Source organism: Papaver somniferum, chromosome 11 (assembly GCF_003573695.1).
Source record: "Papaver somniferum cultivar HN1 chromosome 11, ASM357369v1, whole genome shotgun sequence".
In the NCBI taxonomy this organism is placed as follows: Eukaryota; Viridiplantae; Streptophyta; class Magnoliopsida; order Ranunculales; family Papaveraceae; genus Papaver; species Papaver somniferum.
Genome location: NC_039368.1, coordinates 130,969,239 through 130,984,166, shown reverse-complemented (window position 1 = coordinate 130,984,166; position 14,928 = coordinate 130,969,239). Strand labels below are relative to the sequence as shown.

Here is a 14,928-nt window from a genome sequence, read left to right as displayed (position 1 = left end):
CCCAGTTTCCTGCATTCTCTTAATAGTATGGTATGCTTTCGTCTTTTTACTTCTTCATTACTGTAACTCAAAATCTCTTTCTATTTTAATACTTTTTACATTTTCTCGCAGGCTGGAAAAGCTTCTTTCGTTGTTGCCTCAGATCTGGAGAGGAGAGCGAAATTCTTGAAAAGAAGAATCTTCAATTTCGTGCAAAGAATGAGGAACTGGAAATTGAAGTCAAAGGTCTTCGCGAGAAGAACAAACAACTAGAAATTGATTCTTCTTCGTACAAGAATAAAATCTCTAGTCTTCAGCAAGCTAATAATCAACTCTATGGTATGTTATTTTTCTCCTTTCCCTTCATTCATTCATCCTGTTGTTTTATCTTATTTGATTGATCCTTTTTGCAGACATTTATGGTCTTTCTGATGAAGCTACCATTCTTCGTTCATTTCCTAATGCCTTGGATAATGATACCCTTCTTGAGCGTCTTAATAAATCTTTAAATAGTTTCTCAAATGATAAAATTTCATCTCTTTCTCTGAATGAACTGAGATCCAAATTTCGCCTCTTAGAGATTGGCCATAGATCTAGTTTAGGTTTAGCCAACCGATTTAAGCGTTTCTTTCTTAATTCTAAAGAGAAAATCAATGATCTAAGAACCAAAATTAGCAGTCTCATAGATGATAAGGATCGCATCTCTGATCAAGGTGCTAAGGCTTTGGCGAAATTCCAAGAGACCCTTCTTGAAGTTCAACTTGAACGAGATGAAGCTAACCGCAAGAATACCGAGCTCTGCGAAAGAGAAAACCAAATTCGTTCTCGTCTCCTTATAAATAATGAGGATGAATTCGCTTGGGCTGCGAAAATCTTAGACGATGCCAGAAAAGATTTAGGTGTAAATGTTAGTCTCCAAGTTGAGAATACAACCTTGATTAGAGATATGATTTCTGACAGAGAAGGTTATTAACTGTTCTTCTTTACTAATCTTTTGTTTCTTATGAATTTTCATCAAGTTATTAATTTATTGCCTTTTGCTCACAGATTCTGAAAGTAGATATCGCGAAAGAATTGAGGAACTTGAAGCTGTAAAAGAGGAACTGGCAAAGAATCTTTCTTCTCGCAACGATAAGTATTCTAGATTAAAGAATCAAATCAAGATCACTGTTGCGAACTTTAAGAACGATGCTCTGCATTTTCGCAATCAAACTATACAAATGGTTTGTGATGACCATAGTATTCCCCATTCTGATTATCCTTGTCTCTTGGAGGAGATCCCAAAGAACATTCCTAGTCTGACTATTTCTAATAGAGAAACTGATGATGAAGAATCTGATGGTGATGAAGGTTCTGATGGAGATAAAAGTTCTGATGCGGACAAAGAAGGGAACAAGTCTGATGAAGATGATGAAGGATCAACTAAGAAGTAGTCTTTGTTTCTTTCTTTAATCTTCTGTAATACTTGTACATTTATTCCTTCTTTCTGTATATTTGCGAATTCTTTTGGTTCTCCATATTCCTTAATATATGAGTTTCTTTCATTTTGACCTGCATTCATTAAAAAAATTCTTCCTTGCAATATGGTTAATCAACATAATCATTAATTTTTTAATTTTTGCGTAAATCTATCATGTGGAGACAAATAACATTTTCTAATTTCATTTATTCCCATACTTGCCTCTGTTATTTGTATCCAAATGAGAGATTTTGCAGATTTTTCTTATTTTGTGCCTCAACTTCGCAGTTGTTTATGTATAATTTCGCAATCATATGCAAAGTGAATTTTGATTCTTTTCAAAATCTCATCCTTGTGTGGTCTTATTTTTCCTTCCTAGTTAAAGGTCTTATTATACCACCTCTTGTCATTGCGACAAAATCGCAGGACGTCCTTGCACTTTCATGCAAAAACCCATTGATGTTGCCTTAAATTTTTCTTTTGTATTATGGCCTCTTCAGGAATGTTGCGACAATATGACATGCCTAAATATTCTTGCGAAAATAAAGCCCCATTATATTTCCTTCTTGCGACGAAATCGCAGGACGTCTTCGCACTTTCATGCGAAAACCCATTGATCTCGTCTTATCTATTTGTTTAGTATTATTGCCTCTTCAGGATTGTTGCACAAATATGACAAGCCTTAATACCGTTGCGAGTAAAAAGCCTCATGAAATTTGCGTCTTAAGACACTTATCAGCTCCCTAATGGAGGGTGCCGCCCTTATCTCCCCACTGGTTGCCCCTTCAAGGAGGCGTACTTCTACCATACAAGGTTATCTCCTCCCATCAAGTCTTAACAACAACCAGTTGTTTTCGCAGCCTCTTATCCCTTTTACCTATAGGGCTTATGGTTACGAGACTGCACCCTAAGTGGGTTTTCTTCAGGCTGAGTGCAGTATAAGCCAAGACTTGTCAAGAATGGCAAGGACGCTTCAAACGCCCCCGACACTCTTGACTCAATCGTGTACCTCGGCGCCTTGATCAGATTCTGCACTCCTTGGGAGAGTCCTTATTACCTTAGTCGCCCAACCTAAGTCATATGCTTAAGCTGATAATCCAAGGTGCCTCTCCCGAATGGGCTTTATTGACCCCAAATCTCCATGACTCAATTTCCGGTGGCGGTGTAGCCTTTCCATGAGCCATGCAACAGGTACCCCCTTATATGACGTACTTTAGGTCTTACATTTTCCTCTTGCGAAATTGTATTCGCGAACTAGGGTGTACGCCATAAGGGTTCGCCCCTTTCTCTTTTGTCATTGTTCTCTGATTGTCTTTTGTAGAATTCATTGAGCTTTCTTTCTATTTGCGAGCATGATGTTTTTTTAATATCTGAATGTACAATGTTTGCAATGAATGTAAATCTGTGTGTAGTATGTGTCGTGCGAATTCCCTGCAAGGAGTGTCCGTGTTTCCCCACGGCTTAGTTTAATCATAAGAAATGGTGCACGTGAAAATATTCGTTTTCGTAGCGTAAATCTTAGTGAACTGAAGATTTTTATTTATCTTTTATATATGTATTATTTCTTTCTTTGTAAAACAACACATTATTATACTCATATCGCTCGAGAGACTTTCATTTATATAATATCAGAGAGTTTGAGTTTTGTTAGTAGCACTTTTTGTAATTATGATTCTTAAAATCGGTAATCTAGTTTTGGATGCTTCAATTAAGTTGTAATCCTATTAGCTAAGCAGGTTTAAGATTTGGGACGTCATAGAATTATTCGGAAACCTTAGTAAGTCAAGTCAGAGGCGAAAGTATACATGACCAGTGTATCTGGTGATGATGTATTAGGAATCAGTCCTTGATCTCAAATAGGATGAGTCATGCTTACAGGAGACATGTATGTCTCCGCTCTGGGTCATAAGTCCGGCGGGGACGTTTTTACACATATACATAGCCTACATGACCAGCAGTATCTCAAGTGGATTTATACTAGGAATCATGGCATCACAATCAGCTGCGTCTCGCGGAAACATGCTAGAATTGTGGCTGTTCTGGTTCATAAGTCTGTCGGGGACGTTTTACGCTCTACAGAACCTACGTGACCAGTAGTATCTCTTCGATGATGTGCGGTAGGAATCATTGCATCACGACTAGCAGTGTCTCGCCAGGACGTATACTAGAAATCGTGGTTATGGGTACCTTGAGGTCCAAGGGCTTAATCTTTTCCCCGAGAGTTGAGTTTTGTCTATGGTCTTGAAATGACACTTTTTCCTGGCCAAGGGTATGATGTGGTCGGGCCACATACTTCAAGTATGTGGCCCTTCTTAGTTTTGTGACACCCATTACAACTAAAAACCTGCCCCCTCCGTAGCCCTGGCAACATTTCACTTTCTGAGAAAAAGTAGTGCGTTAAGAAAAAGAATTAGTTACACTTTCTGGTAATTAACCGTTTTAAGACTTTATTTTTTCCTTTATAATATGTGTCACAAAACTAAGAGGGGTCACATACTTGAAGTATGTGGCCCAACCACATCGTATCCGCACTGCTTTTGCCCCTTATCCAAATTTCACCGTCTACATGCTCAATAAGTGAACCAAGTTTCCATGACATTTTTGACAGATACTCGGTATCCATTTCCAGTTTTCACGCTTTTACTCCAATATTTCTCTTTTTAACTCTTATTAATTACTAAAACTCTTTCTTTTTTCCCATTATATCTTCATTTTTTTTCTCTTAAATATTTTCTTTTACCTATATAACAAATATTTATTTAAACCCAACAAATTAAAATTTGAGGAAGAAAAAAAAACATAAACTTAGTTTATGATTGACAGTATTTGAACGTAAGCGATGACCCTCTCCGATAATGAGGAGCACCATCATTCTCATTTCCGCTTGGCTTTATTAAGCTGAAGCGAAGCACAATTAAGCTGAAGTTTGTAAACCGTTTGTAAACTGTTTGGATATATTAAGCTGAAGTTTGTAAACTGCTTGGATATACACCTTGAAATTCATTTTTGACTTCTAAAAACAGAAAAGTCACAAATTAATTTGGGTGTATAATTTATGAAAAGACTTGAAACAAAATATTTCTGTTTCTACTTCCGCTTCACTTCTGCTTTTGGCATAGTGCCTGGGCCTGGCCTTATGTCACCAACTTTTGTTGGGTCAGATGGCTGGATTTTGGATAATGGTGGCTTATGACTTTATACTGTAGTCTTTTGAAAACTCGGGATCGACAGTTTGACTTTGACTAGAATTTCTTCTCAGCTCTCACTCCCTCTTTCTCCTCTTTCACTTTCCTTCTTTTCTCAGACTTCCATCAATATTCGCTTTCCTCTCTGGATTCTCTCTACTCCTTCCAGAGTAGACAAAAACTCCATCACCCAGGAAGGAAACAAACAACAAAATCCTCATCTCCTGCAGTACATATACCTCCAGGTAAGATTAGTTTGATTTCTTATTCAATCGTCTCACTTCAATTCAGTTTTACTAATCCTTATTCAAAGATCGAATAACAGGCTAGTAATTAGTGTTCCAATTAATACTTATTTACTTCATCATCAAGAATCAAGATTCAATACTATCTTTATTAGCTTAAACCCCTTAGATTTGTTGTTATTACTGATTGAAAAAAAAGGGTAGGGTTTGCTGAATTGTTGAAGTAATTGAACCTTACAGTTACTTGAATTAACTAGGTTAATACTTTGATTGCTTTAATGCCTGCTGAATTGATTTTCTTTTTTTTCTTCTTTTCAGTGTAGTAGTGGATATTGGTGTCTCATGTAGTGGGAGGAAGGTGCCTTTATTTTAATTTTGGTGAAAGAGATGGCGCAGAAAAGCTCTTTTTTAGTACTTTGTTGGGTATTGTTTGTCTTCGTTGGAGCGTGCTTTGGTGTTGATTTAGATGTGAAGGCAACGAATCAAAGTACGGTTGTAGATATGAAAGGTTCTGTGACATTGAATGATAGTTCTATTGTGACAACACCGGTTGTGGTAGCTGATAAAGAAGTAAAGAGTGATGTTCAGGATAAAGTAGTTAACCAGAAAGTAGTTAAGGATGATGACCCTGCGAAGAGTAATTTGAGTAAGGAAGTGGATTCGAAAAAGGATCCCGTGGAGGTATTGGCAACTAACACGAATGATTCGAGTAAGGAAGTGGGGGAGAAGAAAAAGAAGGATGAGAAAGAGCAAGGGGATGTTGAAAAATCAGATGCTGAGAAGGGAATTAAGAAGGAACATAAAGATGGGGATTCGAAGCCAACAAGGAAGGATACTGCTCGTGGCGAAGAATGTGATCCATCTAACATGTGCAAAGATGAGAAGAGCGGTCTAATTGCATGTTTGAGAGTTCCTGGAAATGGTATGACTCTCACCTTTTAAGTGTTAGTATCTATGCTGTTTTGCTCTGCTTGAGTGGTATATTTCGGACCTTCTGATTTTGCTTTTGTTGATACCAACTGTTAAAAAAGTTAGAAAGTTCAGCCTTGGTGGAATTCTAGTAAAACTCTTATTAGCTGCACAAAATCAGTAATGGCTACGTTTGAATTGTGATAATATGGTCTGTCTGTTGGTGGCCTCAATTTTTTGCTTGATCATTAGTGTGTGGTTGTCTGAAATAGCTTAGTCACAAAAATAATACAGTCGCACTATATTTGTGCATCATTGCATAAAGTGCGTTGTTTCTTCTTCAGTTTATTAAAATTTGTACTTTTGAATGCATTCAGATTTCTGATTCAGTAATACTTTCTTGCTCACAGATTCTCCAGATTATTCACTTCTGATTCAGAATAAGGGGACAACCCCTCTCAGTATCAACATAGCTGCTCCTAAATATGTTCGGCTAGAGGAAAGTACCATTAAACTTCTACAAAAGGAAGACAAAAAGGTATTTATCTATACTGAACAGGACATAGTAAGCCACAGTGTTGTACCTTTTTACTGAACAGGATAAAGTATGCCACAGTATTATACCTTTTCCCATTAGTTCGTACATCCAGTCCAGTTTCACTTCAGCCACATCATCATGTATCAACTCCTGGAAATAAACCTGGGTGACACCCATCAATACTTCATATAGTTGTTTTCATGACTAGGAGATATTATTACGTTGATGGTGGTTGATAACTGGTGAAGTTGGGGCATGGGACTGAATAATATTCTAGCGTGTTATTGTAGAAGGGTAATCCTGTCTCCTGGATTTAGCCAAGTGTCTGTTGCAACTTTCCTAGTATTTCTTGTTCTCTATCTTGCCTTTGTGAAAATCATCCGACTGCCATAAGACATTTCGATTAGCCTCCATTGAAATCCTAGGTAGTCATAGCAGAGTCAGTTTGACTTTAGGGTACTTCGATATAAGCATTCTAAGTTCTATCCATACATCCACATAATGCTACTTGTATTGGTACTAAATTTTAAAGGAACTTCCGAAATCTCACTTCTCGTATTACACTATTACTTTTTATTTTTCTAAAAATGTTGCTGATTGATGGTATTAAATCACAGTAACTATTTTAGGTAATTCGGATGAAATTTCTGTTATTCCACATACCTACCAACTTTTGGACTTCTTAGTTTGCGTAGTCTTATCCCTGTAATCTAGACATGTGCCCCTTGTGGTCCTGTTTAATGTGGACCCTGATATGTTATATGGTCCCACAAATTCATGAAATGTAGGCCAATTTCAGTGGACCTACGCACAACATGTCAACCTAAATAGTCATTTTCAGTTGTTTTGTTTGAGCATCTTTCAGTTCTGTGTCAGGGGTCAAAACTTCTGAATTTGTGCTTGCATGAGTTCCATTTAAAGATGGTCAAATCTAAAGGCTAAAAATATCTAACCAGTGCCCAATGGTGGGCTTCTAGAGGCCCCCCAATGTGTAATCCACGATTCCGGTACTGAAACATGCTTTGCTTGACAGTGAATTCAAGTTTCTTGGCCATATTCCTTTCCTTGTAATTACCAACTTACACGGTGAGGATATTAAACCTGGTAATAGATTTCTTACCTATCAGGGAACTGGCGAATGAAGCTAACTATTGTTAATTGCAGGTGAAAGTTACAATTGGAGAAGGCGACAACAACACGTCAATCATTCTCTCAGCCGGTAATGGCCAATGTAATCTCGATTTCCATGATTTAGTCTCGCACAATTCTGAGACGCAGACGAGTAACTCGAAGAAATTTTCATACACTGACCTGAGTTCTCGAGCTTCTTCCATATTGTACATTTCTTTAGCAGCAATGTTTTTAGTTGGATCAGTTACATTATGTGTTAAACTCCGAAAAAGAGGTACTCTCTCTGGAGAACTCCCGAAATATCAAAAACTGGAGATGGAACTTCCAATTACCAATACGGCGATAATGACCAAAGTATCGCCTGAAGTTGTGGCTGATGGATGGGATAATAGTTGGGGTGATGACAGTTGGGATGATGAAGAGGCGCCTAAAACACCTACACTGCCACTTACGCCAAGTCTTTCTTCGAAAGGCCTTGCTGCTCGAAGATCTAGCAAAGAAGGGTGGAAGGATTAGTTTTTTTTTTTCCGCCAGTGTTTCAAATTTTTGGTCTCCACTGTAACAATTAGAAATTTCATTTAAATCCCAAGCAACAATGAAAACAGATAACTGTTTTCTGATGAAAGTAAGTTTCCACATTAAAGTCATTATGCTACTCACATGATTGATATGTATGATGAAAAAGTTCTTCGAGTTCGGTATAGCGAAGGCATGACCATGAGGTCCTAAACGGATGAGGTCCTAAACATGTTGGATGTATAGGATGTCACTGCGTACGATAGATCGACATTGGTCACCTAACTTTTGGTAAAGTTAACCAATCTCAACCATCCAATGAATAAGTCCACTTTTCTTTGTATGCCCATTTGAATGAAAGAAGCAATAGCAAAACTCTAGATTCCAGTAATCTGTCTGGGTTCCACTTGTGATGGGAACAATGATGGCTTCATTTGGACCAACATATACTTGAGAAGAAAATCAAACTTTCTACTAACCATGAACATCATTCACATGTTAACAAAACCTAACAAGCCAATACACACCCTAAACAGTAAAAATTACCACGGTTTAACTCCTATCGCGGTCGCAAGAAAGTGGTACTTTCACTTTTTGATTTTACCTAAAAACGGGCAAATTTTAAAGGTGAAAATATCACTTTTTTTGAAACGGAGGGACCGTTTATTTTGTGGTTGAAACTTTAGTTTATGCGATGCGAAATTTGAACAGACACAATCAGACAGGTGACAAATAATTATTAATAGACGTAATTTTTCGATGGTTGAACCTTCAGTGTTTGCAGTTCAAAATTTCAACATGCACAATCAGGCACTTGAATAATAATTCTTCACCAATCTAGTGGAAATCTCGACAAATTAACCATGATTTTTCTCGAAATTTCTCACTATGGGTAGAGCATCGCGACTGACGTAGAAATCAGGTGACATTGCAACTCGATTAGCGGGCCCCGCATGCAAATGAAACGTGTCAAACAGTTACTGCACCACCGTGTAACATAAATAACAGCGCCCACAGACACCACCAAAATTCAGTTTCAAAACTTTCAATATACTTCTTCTTTACTAGGTTTCCCAAAATAGTAATTTCAATAATAAAATAAAAAATTAATAAAAACTCTCTGGTAATTTTCTCAGAAAGAAAAAAAACAAAAAAAAGAGTATAAAATAAATTTCAGAATAATTCTTATTGGGTAAGATTTTTCTTCTCTCAATCATCTTTCAGTTTTGTTTACAGAAGAGAAAACTGAGAGTGGAATGCAGTCAGTACAGTTGAACTTTACTTTTTTTTTAATTACACTTAAGTTACACTTCTCTGTGTTCTTGTAATCTTGTTTGAGCTGGTTCTTCTGTACAACAGCTTGGATTTTTCATCTTCAGTTGGTGATTTTGAGCAAAGGGTTTTCATAATTTGTTGACATTTCAGTTCTACCAAGGAATTTCTCAGCTGGAGGTAATATCTTCTTTTTAGATCTTGATTTTCTACTCTTATAAAAATGTTATCTTTTTTAGTATAATTCAATTGGGTTTTCTCTAGTTGAAGTTAAGAAATTCAATGTTGTTTAGATTCCTGAAAAGATTGTCTGAAAATTCTGTAAGATTTTTTGGTGGTGGTTGAATTTTTTATTTGCTGAATGGATTAGTGTTGTAATTAGCTCATGTTTAAGTGTTTTATTAGTATTAGAATATGATTAGTTGAAAGCGTGCTGTATGGCGTGGGCACACTGTCGAAATTATTAGATTCAAGGGGTCTTATTATATTATTCGAGATGTCGAGATGTCGTAGATGCTAAGTTTAATTATTATACTGTAATTTGTTGTGTTGGGTTTATGTAGTTTGTGAATTTTGGTAACATTGGACTGATTTCGGTTTCGTTGAAGGTACTTTTGTTTGTTTAAGGGTGTTTGAGGCTTCAATTGTGGTGTAGAAGATGTTAGTTTTACGAAGAGACGAGATCCGCTTATGTTGAACTGAAATGAAGCATTTGGAGGTACCAACATTTCGGTTTTAATACTACTCTTTGCGCTAACAAGTGGGCTTCAATGTTTTTGTTTCTTTGCCGTGCTAGTACTTCTTCATTAATCAACATATATTTGTTCGGTTTGTCATTGTAGGAGTTTGTGTATACTCACTTCTTTAAGTAATTTGGTATTGCTGTTAAGTGTGTTGCTTTTACGTTTACATTGGTGTTGCGCTAGTAAATTGAATAAGAGCTTTTGCAGGAGCCACTGAGCATGCCGGAAATACAACCCTCGGGACAAGATTCACATGAATCGCAAGGTGATGAACAAAATACTCCTGCGAATGATACTCCTGTAGCTGACTCGGGGTCAGTATCTATTTCAAGCAATGATTCACGGAAGGTTTCTCAGAAAGATATTGTACTTGTAAGTTGCACTATAATGAAATGGAAGCTCAGCTTGATTCATCTTCTATTCCTATTCGAGTGACAAATGGGGTTTATTTTTGTTGTTGCAGGTCCAGAATTTGATAGAACATTGTCTGCAGTTATATATGAACAAAGATGAAGTTGTAAAGACACTCTTGAATCAAGCGAAAATTGAGCCCGCGTTTACAGCTTTAGGTAAGTTAAACATGTTTCTCTATGATACTGCTTCAGAGTCGTCGTTGGGCGTTCACCCACCAAGAATCCTATCCTGCGTGCAACACCTTTAAGTACTAATATTGTGGGCTGATAGTTGTCTCTTTGTCTTGGAAGTTTGGCAGAAATTGGAAGAGGAGAATGCAGATTTTTTCAAGGCTTATTACACAAGGTTGAACCTTAAGAAACAGATTATTATGTTTAATCATTTGCTCGATCATCAATACCATCTCATGAAGTATCCAGCACCGCCTAAGATACCATTGGCTCCAATGCTGAATGGGGTACATCATATGCCTGGTAAGTTCTCTTTTCAAACTTCAATCACGTCTCTGGTTTACATATATTTAGTCATCAATTCGTATGTAGAAATTTGGTAGCGTTGTTCTTATATACCAGTACCAGTCTTATCAATGCCGACCCATATGCAGTGCAGTTAATAAGTTACCTATGGGATACCCGGTGCTACAGCAACCTCCAATGCCAGCAGCTCATCAGTCCCACCTTGATTCCATGGGTCATGGGCTTTCAAGCTGTCACGTCGTAAATGGAGTTCCTGCACATAGCAATTTCCATCCCATGCGGATGAATTCTGGAAGCGAGTAAGATCTGTTTTAAGAACTAGTTTTTGATTTCAGTCATCCTTTTCTTTTCGCTGCAATCCATTAGCAGATTTCCTTTTTGTCGTAAGATGGTAATCGCTGTAATTCTGGCGATTACCATCTTATTCGTCGTACGTCACCCCACTTATATCTGGATATGAAGGGTTCATTGACTAGAAAATGTCTTTTTACATGTGGTCTTTTGACTACAGAAGTCGCAACCCTTAATGATACAAACTGTCTTTATTGTAGTATGGGAATGGAGAGCACTTCCGCTTATGCAGCGCCAACTATTCCCCCAACTAGTACCATGTCATCCATGTCGGAGATGGCCATGAGCCCTGCATCAGTAGCGTCCAACGGCCAGTTTCCATTTACTCCGTCAGATATATCAGGAATGGGTGTGGAAGCATCAGTACTTGATAACACATTTCATTCTGATATTGGGAGTTCAGTCGGGTTGCAGTTGGGACTAGACAGCGGAGATGGGAACGGAAATGATTCCCTCCGACCATTCGGCCAAATTCCTTGGAATTTCAGTCTTTCAGATCTTACTGCAGATTTATCAAACTTAGGAGGTAGCTTTTTCCTATTCCCTGCGTAAAACTATGTAATTTATAGTTTCTAAGTTGCTATTCCCTGAACCCTGAATTTAACTTTTTGAATGTTCGCCAGACCTTGGAGCGCTAGGCAACTATCCTGGTTCACCTTTCCTGCCTTCTGATTCAGACCTCATGCTCGACTCTCCATCACATGAGGATTTAGGTAACCAATCTGCTTTTGCTTTGTTTGTTCATTTTTTTATTTTATTTTTTACATCTATCGGTGAAATTACCTTCAAGGATCAAAACGTTAACAAATTCTTCTACTGTTCTGCCTGTTTCAGTTCAGGATTTCTTTGTCGATAATCCAGTACAAGGATCTCAGTCAGATGAAGAGAAACCTGACATATAGGGGCAGGTTCTGTTTCTTGGTTCTTCTTTTTGTATTCTGGACTATGTGAGTCAACCACTTAGATATAAAAGTACTATCATAATAATGTCGAAACGCTGATCCGTTTAGGAATATAACCATTCAGTAACTTTTATTGCAATCAGTACGTAATAGATTCAATTCTAAGGTAATGCATTATGTTTAATGCAAGTGAATCAGATATAACTGTATGTCTAAGATTTTGTAATTTCTTGGTCTGATGATTTTTCGCAACACTGGATAACTTGCGAATTCTGAATGGAGATTTCCTTTTTTGTTTCCCTGCTCATTTCGATTTTGGATGCGACATGATTTTGCACTCACAACATAATTCAATATTAAGCTTGTGTTGGCCTTCTCATTGTTTGTTCGTATTGCAAAAAGTACTTCTCTCTTCGTATTACTACACTTCTTCTCATTGCAAACCTCAATCTCATCTTTGTTAGATATTGTTTATAGAGACTAGTGCTATAATAACAGTGAATACTGAAAAAAGACAATTCTCCTAGTAATAAAAGAAGATGAAGATTTGATTTTTCCCACAATGGGGTGTTCGTGTTTTTCATCCTGGTTTATTAGAGATCAGCCACCCCAATTAAGCAAAGCTTAACTATATTGATTGGAAGTTGAATGAATAACAAAATACATACGATGACTAAGTATTTATATACATATTGGGTAGGATCCAATAATCTAATAACATGGTTTGGATGACGTTATCTTGACATTGTGGCACCATGTTTTTTATAAAACCTACACGGTAATGAATGTAAGGCTAATTTTTTGGTGACATATACTTATTATAAGAATCTGGATTCCTAGTCAAACAACTCCTAATGTTTAATCCAAGGGGTAACAATAACAAAATATAAATTAGGATTTGGACACACAATTCAAAAAGGTACTTTGGTAAGCAATAAAAAGTTCGATACTACTGGACCAAAGACCCGAGGTGGACATAACCAAACCGCTGGGATTAGAAATGATGAACCCTTTTAAGGGAGCGTCGGGTTCCTTTTTGAATGCCATTAACCATAGATTCATTGGTCCACGTTGTCTAGTACACGATAAACGTGGAGTTTTTTTTTTTTTTTTGTGAAAGAAAAAACACAAAGATTTTCATTGAAAGCCAACAGGCAGAACAGAGTTACAGTACAGATTTTTCAAGCTCAATTTTAGCCATAACGCTGACTGGAAGATTCACATTCCATTTTCTACTGCTATTGTTAATCCTAGCATACCTGGCCAGAAGATCTGCCACTTGATTACATTTCCTATTTCTAAAACACACCACAACAGAACCTAAACACTTAACTAGATGCTGACATTCTCTGATAATATTACCATCTTCCCAAGGAGAGATGTTACACAGACCATTGATGCTATCCATCACAATCTTATTATCACCTTATACTATGACATTCTGAAATTGCAATTGAGAGATCCATTGGAAGGCTTTAAGGGCTGCAATTGCTTCATCCTGGGAGACAACTCTCTCTACCATGGTCCATGCTTCCACCAGTTGACCTGTAAAATCTTTAATAATTAGTGCAATTCCAGCAAAATGACTATCAGGTAAAACAAAGGCATCAATGTTAATTTTCAGCATTCCTATATGATTAGGATTCCAGTTGTTAGTGTTAGAATTTTTTCTTCTAACAGTTATGTTGCTATGACATAACACCTGCATCTGATTCAGATATATGTTAGTTTGAATTTTATTGTCTGTGCAGAACTGGAGGATTCTGATCTTTATGTTGTTGATGGAGCATCTCTTGTTTTCAAAAACCATCTCATACCTTGACTTCCATATAAACCACATTGTTATGACAATCAAGTTTATATTGCCCTGAGTTCCAAAATTTATTCTTGAATCCTTGTTTTCCCAAGATTTTATCCACTGTTGAATGTCTTGAATATTGCTTATTTCTTGAGCAATGTCTGGAGATATTGTACTCCAAACTCTTCTTGCAAAATTGTAATGGAAAAACATGTGAGTGGTGGTTTCAGGTTCATCTTGGCATCTTCTACAGCTATTGTCTTGCATCTGGCCATATCTATTGAGTTTCTGATTTACAGGGAGAATATCCTGAGCCACTTTCCATATGAACAATTGACATTTGTGTGGTATTTTTAAGTGCCATAAACCTAGCCAGAATTTGGCTTCCTCTTCTTTGCTGAGAAGGCTTTGATTGTAATGACAGAGAATAGCTTTGTAGATAGAGCTTACAGTGAACATTCCATTGCTTGTGAGAGACCATTGGATTGTATCCTCATGCTGTATGGAAGGCTTTATGTTGAGAATTTTTTCCATTTGATCTTGAATGAAATAAATTTGCAGGAGACTAATATTCCAGTTTCTTGTGTTTTTACCAATAAAATCAGCCACCTTCATGTGATAAAGAATGACTTCATTCTCTTCAAAATTTTCTTGAAGTTGTTGAGCTGTGTATCCTTGAATCCAATTGTCTCTAAAAGCATAAACAGTTTTACCATCTCCAATTAACCAGATATGAAACCTTCTTACCCATTCAATGCCTTTAACTATGCTTTTCCAAATTTCAGTGCCTTTGTCTAGAAGTCATCTTGAAGAATATTTTCTTGTTTGAAGTACCTTGCTTCTAGGATAAGAGCCCAATTCTTTCCTTTCTTCTGAACTAGCCTCCAAGCCAACTTAGTGATCAAAGCTTCATTGAAGATTTTTAAGTTTCTAAAGCCTAAGCCCCCCCATCTTTTAGGAATTGACACAGTTTTCCAAGATCTGAAATAAATGCCTTTGCCATTATTCTT

General features: G+C 37.1%; 2 protein-coding genes across 3 annotated transcripts; both read left to right on the top strand.

Moving 5' to 3' along the window:
- The first annotated feature begins 4,706 nt into the window (after window positions 1-4,706).
- On the top strand, window positions 4,707-8,101 carry LOC113320093. The gene is made up of 4 exons (XM_026568026.1): window positions 4,707-4,868; window positions 5,187-5,790; window positions 6,188-6,315; window positions 7,480-8,101. Exons 2-4 carry the CDS (start codon window positions 5,256-5,258, stop codon window positions 7,960-7,962), a joined length of 1,146 nt encoding a protein of 381 aa, XP_026423811.1. The 5' UTR covers window positions 4,707-4,868; window positions 5,187-5,255; the 3' UTR covers window positions 7,963-8,101.
- Window positions 8,102-9,045: 944 nt separating this feature from the next.
- Window positions 9,046-12,427, top strand: LOC113323260. 2 transcript variants are annotated; one of them, XM_026571546.1, is made up of 10 exons: window positions 9,046-9,154; window positions 9,322-9,414; window positions 9,843-9,952; window positions 10,185-10,349; window positions 10,441-10,546; window positions 10,682-10,864; window positions 11,001-11,166; window positions 11,419-11,744; window positions 11,842-11,931; window positions 12,053-12,427. In XM_026571546.1, the coding sequence occupies exons 3-10, from the start codon at window positions 9,938-9,940 to the stop codon at window positions 12,118-12,120; spliced, it is 1,119 nt and encodes a 372-aa protein (XP_026427331.1). In that variant the 5' UTR covers window positions 9,046-9,154; window positions 9,322-9,414; window positions 9,843-9,937; the 3' UTR covers window positions 12,121-12,427. The 2 variants fall into 2 exon arrangements, with proteins under 2 accessions (XP_026427331.1, XP_026427332.1); XM_026571547.1 differs by lacking the exon at window positions 9,046-9,154 and having other exon boundaries at window positions 9,163-9,414; window positions 9,862-9,952.
- The last annotated feature ends 2,501 nt before the right edge of the window (window positions 12,428-14,928 follow it).

Bases quoted from the DNA above. Each gene is read 5' to 3' on its own strand.
- LOC113323260 (XM_026571546.1), top strand. The intron at 11,167-11,418 runs GTAAGATCTGTT...TCTTTATTGTAG, and splicing joins CGGATGAATTCTGGAAGCGA to TATGGGAATGGAGAGCACTT. The intron at 11,745-11,841 runs GTAGCTTTTTCC...AATGTTCGCCAG, and splicing joins AGATTTATCAAACTTAGGAG to ACCTTGGAGCGCTAGGCAAC.
- LOC113320093 (XM_026568026.1), top strand. From the start codon at position 5,256: ATGGCGCAGAAAAGCTCTTTTTTAGTACTTTGTTGGGTATTGTTTGTC. The intron at 5,791-6,187 runs GTATGACTCTCA...TCTTGCTCACAG, and splicing joins TTTGAGAGTTCCTGGAAATG to ATTCTCCAGATTATTCACTT. The intron at 6,316-7,479 runs GTATTTATCTAT...TGTTAATTGCAG, and splicing joins TACAAAAGGAAGACAAAAAG to GTGAAAGTTACAATTGGAGA.